The sequence below is a fragment of the Apis florea genome, unplaced genomic scaffold, assembly GCF_048593485.1.
Source record: "Apis florea isolate Af1SG1 unplaced genomic scaffold, ASM4859348v1 contig_3203_pilon, whole genome shotgun sequence".
NCBI lineage: Eukaryota > Metazoa > Arthropoda > Insecta > Hymenoptera > Apidae > Apis > Apis florea.
This window is the reverse complement of record NW_028256723.1, coordinates 359,255-369,683: the sequence shown is the minus strand read 5'-3', so window position 1 is coordinate 369,683 and position 10,429 is coordinate 359,255. Positions and strand designations below refer to the sequence as shown.

The window sequence follows — 10,429 nt, the reverse complement described above, 5'->3', positions numbered from 1 at the left end:
AGAGAGAAAGAGAGAGAAAGAGAGAGTTTATGCGGACATCCGTGTCAGCCTGGTGACGGCCATTTTGCGAAAAACTTTCGATTTGTTTGCACACGCTGAGTGAACTGAGAGAAGCAACTAATACCTACGCGTATGCATGGCACGCCGTGTACCGCGCCCTGTCCTCTCGTTTATTCGACCGTATCTGCGGGACCGAAAACTTTCGAGGCTTCCAGTCTTCGTGCTTCAACTTGCAAAAATCGTCGGACCCGTACACCAACGGAATACACGATTCGAGTATACGATATCGCCCACGGGCTAACGATGTATCTTTCTCAATTGTATCTGTTAAACCGAAGCACCGGTCGGTAAAGATAATGGAGGAGCAGAAACGGCAGCAGCAGCAGCAGCAGCGGCGGCGGCAACGGTAATACGAAAAAAGTATTCCGAGAATTGTGCGTTCCCTTAGTCACTGCGTTCATGAGATTGATACTCTGAATTGTCTAGATTCCAAAGGTGGTTGAATGATGTAGTCGACAAATATTATTTGCACACACTCGTTAACTGCGGTATCAGCGATAATAGCATTGGTGGAATGGAAAAAAACGAACGTAATCAACATTGATAAATGAGCACGTTGAATCATCTTTCATTAATACAGAAATAGTAGACGCTGGCATAAAATTTCACAACGTCGACATAATGTGAAAAAAATGCTGTCATTAAAATAATTCACGGATAGAGAGATAGAGCGAGAAAACTTTAGAGAGGAGGGAAAGAGAGAGAATCGAGAGGGACAGAACAAACATATCACGTTGTCATGTACATAATAGAATCGATGTATATTGTTCGATTGCGCCGTGCTTAACGCGAATATAACTGTTCATTTGAAACCCGATTAATTACGGTCAACTAAAACGGCCCTAAAGCTATAGTCGGATCACTCATCGCGTCAGCAGTGCGCCGAAATCACGATGGACGTGTCTGTGCCTCGTCGTTGGCCGATAAAACAGATTAAGTATACGATAGGGACGACAGGTGCTATGAAAAGAGAGTGCCAGAAAACAAAAAGCGAGAAAGAGAGAGAGAGAGAGAGAGAGAGAGAGAGAGAGAGAGAGAGAGAGAGAGAGAGGAGGACGTACCGACGTTTTAACGAGCCGTGATTTTCGTGCTCGCCTTTTCGAGACCCTTACGTAACGCGACTTAATTGTGAAGGAGCTATCGCGCCGGTTAATACGAGCGTCGAGAACGAGGAGAGACATTCGAGGGGGTGCTTGGCGGGTTTAACTGTGGAGTAACGGCCTGCCAGAGTGGGGGAAGGGAAAGATTGCTTCGGAGGGGATACCATCCCCACCACTTACTCGTCCATCAGTCGCTCTGAGGCCGTTGTGGAGAGAGGATTGTTCTTGTTGCGTCTGTGCGTTTAACGTTTCGTGTTTGCTTTCACGTTGCGTACGTCAGTTTCGTTCAATTTTCTTTTTGTTCTTTCGGCTTTTTAATTGCCAGACGTGCTGTATCGGTGTCAAAAAATTTCCTCGCGTATTAACGGAAAGACGTGTGCGTGCTAGTGTTGGTAAACTTAACCTCAAAGTGGCGGCGAGTTACTGTTTAGGTCGTAAACAACCGAGTGCAGTGTCTTTGTGTGATGGTGTTTCCACATTGAGGATGTGAAGTCGTGGATAGGAAGAAAGGAAAAATAGTTTCACTTCTTTCGTTTAATCCGATGGAAAAAGAAGCTTTCTCCGATTATTCTTAACGCGTTTCTCGCTCTGTTTTACCGACCGTATAAAGGGCACGCCACGCTCTCCGTGCGGGATTCTTCGTGGCGTCGGCGACACGTTTAACCTCGATGAACGTCGGCGAAGGCGGTCGAAATAAATGGTGACACGAGTAGTAGTTATCATTCGATATCGCGAAGTTACAAATTACCGATGAGAATGCGGTAGTGGTGGATGGCAAATACACCGATGGATCATCGTCGTGTAACCGAGGCGGGGACCTTCTTAATTGAATCACATCGACAAAACCGCGAACAGAGTCGTCCTAAAGGTCGCTCGTCCTCGTAGCCCACGCGGGCGATTTGAATCGTGGTGTTTTTTGGTTTATCGTTGTTGTTGTTATTTGTTATCATTGGTGTTCCGCGTGACATGAAGCATACGTGATCCGAGGACACGGTGTTTGTATTTTTTACTGTTTTGAAACCAGAGAGAAAAAAATGTATCCCAGTGCTGGAATCAACGCTGCTGCTGTAGCTGCCGCCGCTGCTGCCAGGCACCCGGTGAGTAATTCTTTATTCTTTTCCAACTTTATTTTTCTTGACTTTGTTGATTTCTTAAATTTTCAATCGCGTTCTCTACGCTATTGAAATTTTACAAATGGAATAAAGCGGAGTAGATTATCGTTATCATTTCTCAAAAACGTTCCCAAGCCGCGTTTTTCGACCCGTTACGCGTTTATTATACGCGGTCTGAACGATTTGTACCTCGTAAGGCGAACTCGCTCCCGATACTTGAGACTCGAGTTTCACGTGTACGGCGTTGCGCGTACTGCGCGCGATTCCGATCACGTTCAGCGGCGTAGAAACCAGTGTAACACCTTTCGACGATCGTCGTCGATCCGATTACCAATTCGAAATCGTTCGAATTTTTACGAACGCGTACCAGCCAATTATGGAACGAGACCGCTGCCGTTGTTATTATACGAGGGACACGATTAACCCGCGTCAAAACATTTTCCCGAACGAAATGGAAAGAGCAATCTTGGCCGGACACGCCAACGGTATACCGATAATACCGATCCGAACCGTGGTTTCTTCGCGCGCCTCATTCATCGCCGTTGATGCGGTCACGTGCGTCCCGGTACACACATTTATCATGGTTCCGCGCGCACGTTACATGTATACGTGTCAGATACACGTGCCTTTGGGAGTGCGCGCATACATATAACCTCCCCGACTCGTTTCGAGAGATTTCGAGATATCGGTCCGCGGCAAGAGCGTGTTTGCCGCAAACCCCGTCACGAATTCGAGGTTAACCGTGGACCGTGTAAAAACCGCCTCGATAGGCTGGATGGATAGCCTCTTATTGATCCGTGAATCGAGGATCCATGGATCCATTTATACGCGAGAATTTTTTTTTTTTTTCTTCCATTATAAATTCCCAGCTAGCGTCTCGCCCCTTTAACATCCGTTACGATTAAACGTTTTTCGCGTCTCGGTTTTCGTACGTGGAATGCAACGATGCGCGAGATTGGTTGAGATCGTGCGCCGCGCCGCGCGTGTACATGCGCACCGTGGAAGCATAGTTTCACGCCGAGTTTAGTCATTGAAATTGTTGCCGGTCGATGAACAGGATGTTGTAAACGGTTGGAGAGGATGCGTGACGAAAATGTACGCGATATATTTATTGCATTTACCCGGACGACGACGTCATCGTTCAACCCGATTAAACGCATGCGTGTTAGCGGCACGCAGATATTTTCGCTGTTTAGGGTTGACGCGGGGACGTAACAGCGCGCAACGTGCTCTCGGCCAGGGAAAAAATTACATCATTCACCGTTGCCATTATATCTGCCCTCGTCCCCGATAATCATAATGATTAGAGGCGAAAGCAAGAAAAAAAAAAATCAGCCATTACTTTGTATTATAACGGTGTGTTGTCGGATGGAAAGGGAGACCCTCTTGGATAGAATAATGAAAGCTTCATCTGGCCCATCCCTAATAACAGGCGTTACACCGGATGCGGCCCGGCGATATTGTAGCACGTGGTGAGCAGCGGGGAGGGAAAAGGGAAGGCGAGAAACGACGGCGGGTAGACAGAGACAGGAGCGGAACGAGGAGAAAAAACGAACAAAGAGGGGAAAAAAGGTGGGGAGGAAGGGAGAGAAAACAGCTCCGGCAAAAGAGTCGAGGTTGTCCCTTCGAAAGGCGGTGACAATGTTGTGGAAAAAAAAAAAAAAGGTGGCTCTGTGTCGAGTGCCGTGAAGAAGCAAAGGAGGGAGGGAGGAGGAAGGGGTGAGGGGGAGTTGGATAGAGAAAGTTAAGAAAGATAGTAGAAGATAGTAGTTGCTTGTTCCTTCTCACAAGAAAAAAAAAAGGGGAGGGGGGGGGGGGAGTCGACGAGCATTGGTGATGAAACACTCGGGTATTACACACTGTATTATAGGTGAACACAACCTTCTGTAAACCGCGCTCGCGACAGGCCCTGATTCGGTAAATATTGATGCGTTTAATCGGCCCGTTTGCCTCGACGCTTCTGTAAACGCGGTTCGGTGCGTGCACAGCTGAAAAAACTTTTGAAAACTCGATGAAATCGAATACGGCGCGATATCATCGAATGTTTTCCCTCCCTCTCTCTCTCTCTCTCTCTCTCTCTCTCTCTCTCTCTTTCTCGTTACCATTTATTTTTATTTCGCTTCTTTCGTTCTTTTTTTCGTTTCCTCCTTTTTATCGTTATACGAAAAATATATATAACGCGATGCTATATACGTACGCTCGAATTTCACGAGGCAAACAAAGACATTCGAGTCGGACGGGAGGGGAAAACGTTTTGTAAGCAGCGTGGAATGATAATCAGAGGCCGATTTTAAGCTTCGAAGCCGTTCGACGCCACGCTGCACATGGTAATGCGTTGTTCGAGGCACGCCGTTGCTCGCGGGGCATGCGAGCCGAGGCGAATCGAGTTGCGCTGTCGGCACGGAAATATGGAATCACAGTGATATCTTGAGCGTCACGTCGTCCATTATGCTGATGCGCCCGGTAAATTTCACGCATTATACCCCCCATTATACGTTTCCTGGCCGAGTGGAATCGCGATCTCGCGGTAATTACACACGCTGCTGCTTCTTGTTTACCACGGGTGAAAGAGGGGGCGGGGGGAAGGGGGGGGGGAGGGAACCGATTGTTTTAATTTCCACGTTCTGCGGCTCGTTCCACGGCCTAGCGTTCCATCGCTCTACGCTTATATAATTCATTTTTAAATTTGTTTCTTTATTTCTCTCTCTCTCTCTCTCTTTTCCTTCTCTTTTCTTCGTTTTTTTTTTTACGCGTACAATCCCGATTGAAACGTTGACTCACGGATACGCATGTGTGCGTTTTGCCCGTTGATGCAATTACACGAGCTGAACGAACGCGGCGACCGGAAAAATCGTTTCGCGCGACCTACCGTATCGACGAAAGACCGGCTGACCGAGCTCTCCAAATTGTATCCTCCTGTAACAGTTTATTCGACACCTGGGACGCGCGTATTCGTGCCTATGCCACGTATATTCCATTGCTCCCTCGAGAACCGACACTCTCGAGATTCGCTTACGAGTCTCTCTCGTTCTTATCACTGTACCGCGGAACCGTGCGTAAAAATCTTGTAAAAATAAAAAATGGGAACGTTGATATCGAAGTGTCGTAAAAAAAAAAAAAAAAAAAAAAAACAAAAAGATAGGGGAAGGAAGGAGGAGATAGAGTAACGGAGGGAGGCGGGTTGATTCCGATAAAAAACTTTTTGGAGAAGGTTTGAAAAAGAAGAAGAAGAAGACAAAAGAACGATAGCCCGAATCGTAGCGTGTTAAGGTTCGTGGAACGGATACCGATAAAACGATTTGATTTGCCCGTGCACGCTCGCCTAGTTTCCTCTTCAATAAGACCGAGATAATTAAATGGACGAACGCTCTTTATCGCCGGCTTCCCGTTTATAATTGCTATTTGTAAGAGTTTTTAATGGGTCTCTCGATCGTCGACTGGATTCGGGAGAGGGAGAGAGTTCAGAGGTCTGAACTCTCTGGAGTGGAGTAGCTTATTACGTTAAATGGTTTTCTTTCCGATATCGGAGGCGAATTAATCGGCCAAGATATCCAGTCCCTCGCCGATCTTTCTCGCTTTCTCTTTCCCATTTTTTTTCTTCTCCTTCTTTTTCACTGCTGGAAAAGAAGAGAGGAGAAAGGGAGAAAAGTGAGATCGGACGGGACAGTTTAGCTCGGATGCAGGTGCTCGAGGGAACGTATAATCTGGGGAAGGGAGCAAGGGGAGGAGAGGTAGGTAGGTAGGTAGGTAGGTAACCGAGGGAAAACGACTGCAACTGGGAAAGCATCCCTCGTCCTTGCCGAAATAATCCCCTGACTGGCACAACAATGGCCAGGAACGAACCCCCAAGCGTGAAGCGTAATACCCGAGTCCTCGGGGTGCCGTAAATTGGTCCACGGGGAGAGCAAAGGAGACGACGAGAGAGAGAGAGAGAGAGAGAGTAGAGTGCTTTATCCGCGGACCCCTCGTGGTTACTTTGCCACCCTTCTGGTTCCGTCTTCTGTTTCAACCAGGAACATCCTACTCGAGAAATCTCACAATAAGAAGTCGTTCCTTCCGTATTGCTTTACGATCATTTTCTTACGCGAGATTCCCTTGGTATCCATTACACCGTAGTATCGTATACGCGCCTTTCCCTTTTTTATAATTTATGAATTCACAGAGAGAGGAACCCTCCTCGTATAAACGCCGTTCCATTCGACAAGGGGCTAGAAATCGTTCCTATCGATTAATTCGTGAAATCCCCCCTCCTTATTTGATATATATATACACGTCTCGAATCGACGTTATAATGAACGGTGAAGAATATCTCCCGGTAGATCGATGATGCTCGTATTTTTATTTTCCTTTCCTTCCCCGCCCCATTTGATTTTAAAATAGCGTCGCAGATCCGTGGAAATAACGCGATATCTTGGCCAGGGCCAATAAACATTTCCTAGTAAATTTGTTCCGCGGCAAGTTAACTCTGGTGCATGTGGCTCTTTTCTTTCGTCGTTCGTTCGAGACATCGCCGAGTCTTCTTGTCTGTTTGTCTTCCGGCAACGCTTTTCAGCCAAAATTATTTATCTTTCGACCGTGCCCTCCATGATAGCCCTGCACGAGGAGGGGGGAGCTCGTCTTCCCTGCACTTTCTCAGACACTGGCCCGTCTCAACCTCGAGGCTGGAACGAAGGGTTCCTCGAGTGTTCGGAACATAATCCATTGTGCCCGGCCGATTGTGTTTACGTCTGCATGCGTTTCCAAGTGGAATGGAACTCCGCTTCCACAGAAGGAGTGGGACCCTCCCTCTTCATCTTCCTCTCTCTCTCTGTTGTTCGTTTAAATAACTCTCGAATTACCTCCACCGCATCTTTCGCCCTCCCCTTTTAACTCTTTCGAAAGGAGAGCGAGCCTCCCCCGTTTCGGGCAATCTAGGCTTCCTGTAAAGATTTATTCCCCCCCCCCAGAGATCGTTTCACCCCACCCCACGTTGGGGTTAATCTTCCAAAGCCGAATCGATTTTCACTGTTTAACCACTCGCGATGAAGTGGCTGGTCGAAGGGCGCAGGCGGCGATTCCTTTCGAGTAACGCGACGACGAGTCGTTAAACGCGGTCGTTTCGATAGTTTCCAAGGGGGGGTATACCACCTCCCTTTTTTGGTAAATGGGCAATTAATGCCCCGTCCTCCTTCGTTTTCCATCCGACGACGCTTTTATCATTATCGCGCGCAACGTTGGATCTTAATTATTCATAACATTTATGGCTACGATAATCGATGGTACGGTAGATTACACGTGCAATTAACCGGATTCGCGTCACCAATAATTTCCTCGCCCGTGTCTGGCAAAAGGGAACGGAGAGAGAGAGAGAGAGCGCGCATTCGATACGGAGGACCGCTCGCGATTTTCACGGCTCGTTAGTCACGGGTTTATAAATCGAATCCCCCTATCCCTTCAAGAAGAGAGAGAGAAAAGAAAGAACGAATTCTGTGCGTCGGCCAATAAACACACAGGCGCGTATCTATCCACGAAGGTCGCGTATGCGTATGCGATCCGCCTCTCGGAATGCGCGAGTACATGAGTATTTCGTGCACGTTCGCCTCGAATAATGCGTGCAGGCACTTGGCAAGGAGGTATGGATACCGTGGCGGGTAAAGGACGGCGTCGTATATGCACGCACACACATACACACGCTTCTTCCTCTGTGTACACGTTGCGAATGTATATAAGCGCGATAAATACGCCTAACCGCTTTGTAAACCTCGGCTGGTGGAGGAAGGTGGGATAGAGGGGGAAAAAGAAAGTCCGAGGAAGCCTCTTCAAGTCCCCTCGGACCTGCTCGTACAGGAGAATGGCACTAATTGGCATTAGGCTTGGCAGTTTGTCGTGTTCCCCCCTCTTTAGGCCTGTGCGCGCTGCTCCTGTGTGCGGCCTCTCTGCTACATCACGGCATTTCGCGTTTCCATGACTCCTCTTCCGTGACTGCGGACATTTCTCTCCTCGCCTCTTCCTTCCCTCCTCATCTTTTCATCCCTGTAAAATTGCCTCTCCCCCCCTCCCCTCTCTCTCTCAAACCCTACAATCGGCTCCATGGTATTACTTATCGTTGCTCGAGCGAGCCACGCACACCATTCGCTGCAATTCGCGCAGATCTGCAATGGAACCGAACGAATGGTATAATATAATCCGCGATCGCTGTACGATTCGAACCTTTCTCTTCTCTTTTTCTCTCCTCGTCTCCCCCTCGATTTTTTTGTCCTTTAATCCCGGCGCTTTGGGGACTCTGTAATTTCTCACCGCGGGGGGTTATTATCCACTCGAGGCATCGACGCCACGAAAGAATGCCACGGCCGGTATCGGCGATTCGGAAACACGATTCCAAAGAAGGTCGAGTGGAATCGCTCGCGGTGACTCATTCATCGTGTTCAACAGCACGTTGTACATAATACCCGATGCGTCGCGTTATTCTCTTTCCCTTTCCCGTTATTGTCTTTATTACGCTGCGATTATACGTGGATGATGCTGTGTATCCGGCGGCAAATTTTTAAGGAATGGAAATCGAATTGTTTAAAGAGAGAGAGAGAGAGAGAGAGAGAGAGAATAGGGGGAATTTTAGGGAGGGTTAAGGTTTTTTCGTTTTAATTTTTCAGAATTCTTTTCTCTTTACGATTTATCGTCGTTCTCGTTATCGATTATAATCTTAGAATTAGGAAGATAATTTGATTTCGAGGTAATTGATAAATCCGAGGAGGGAAATTTTTCTGCTCGTTAAATCGCGACGATTTTAAATTTACTGTTATGGTTTTAATAAAATGCCGTTTTACGGCACGTTTCGAACAGAATTTAAAGTACCGAACAACGTAAGATAATAATCAACCGTTTACGAGATACTACCACGAACATTGGCGATAAATATATCACATTTTTTTTTTTTCTTTTTTTTTTTAGCACACAATGCTCGTTCTCGACTATTATTCGATGACGTATTAGAATTGCGAATTGTTATTTCGAGTTAAAGTAGCGGTTAATTTATTCCCGACGTTTTATGACAATGCTTTTGAGAACTTTAAAACGTTATTTTAGATATCGTGGTTATTGTAATGCAATTCTTATGTTGATATATATTTAACCAGTAGTAAAATTTATCCTCAAACTGCCAAGTTATTAAATATATATATATATATATATAAGGCGTTTGAAAAAAAGAAAAAAGAAAAAAAAATGAAAAACTTTATACCGAAAACAAATTTAATAAGTAATATTTATCGTAAAAAGGAAGGAAAAAAAAAACAATTATTTTAATCGAAATTTTAATTCGTTCTACAATAACAATTAATGCGGTTTCTTATTGTGGCTGTGTGTTTGAGTTGTGACAACATCTGACAAATTCTGTTGTTAAAATACATTATACGCGCACGTGCAATACCTACGTACATTTTTTTAATGTTTCTTCGTGAAGCGTGTTAAATTTTGTTTAACTTCGTCAACTAGCTTTCCCTCTTCAAATTGTTCGACGCAACAAATAATTTTGCATATATATATATTATCCGCTTACATAAACACAGACTCGCGTCAAAAATAAATGGTTGTGAGGAAAACGTTTTACCGGCACGTGTGTCGATAGTTAAACGCGCTGAATTCAGCACACTGTTCACGGAATGGATTTTCATCCGTAACACCCCTAATACTCGCCGAGTGGAAATCTTTTTACGGTCAATGATTCCTCGAAGCGAAATATCCCAGGGATTTTCTTCCTGCTTGCATCCTCCCATTTCACAATCTTTAACGACCAAGAGAGAATATATCGGTCTTCGACAACTTTTTTTCCTCCACGATTTTCCAATTACCACCAAACTCTGTCTGCTCGTCTCAGACTAGAAGAAAATTATATCGAGTAATTCTCTCATAATCGATACGTTGCATTATCGCATTATGTAATAAAAGAAATTGAAACGATCCACATCTCTCTCTAGAATTAATCCGTAACAGACACCCGTTAACGAGACGATTGCAATTTAGCCCGCTTCAATTGCCTCGTTTTTCGTTCCATTCTTAACGCGAGACCCGGCCTTTTTTCGGATCACCTTGCAGCTGAGATACATTCTTTTCGAATACGTCCATCCGGCACACTGGTTTTCCGCAAACCAGCGCCGCGCTATGCAAATATTTGCCGGACGT

The 10,429-nt window shown here is 45.9% G+C and overlaps 1 protein-coding gene across 2 annotated transcripts in view; it reads left to right on the top strand.

Annotated features, from left to right (window-relative positions):
• The first annotated feature begins 1,344 nt into the window (after positions 1-1,344).
• Positions 1,345-10,429, top strand: part of LOC100865859 (protein groucho) — a 121,039-nt gene continuing 111,954 nt past the window's right edge. For both annotated transcript variants that reach the window (XM_086910901.1, XM_086910900.1), the window contains exon 1: positions 1,345-2,257. In XM_086910901.1, coding sequence (XP_086767027.1) covers positions 2,195-2,257 — 63 coding nt within the window. In that variant the 5' untranslated portion in view covers positions 1,345-2,194. The remainder of the gene's footprint in view (positions 2,258-10,429) is intronic.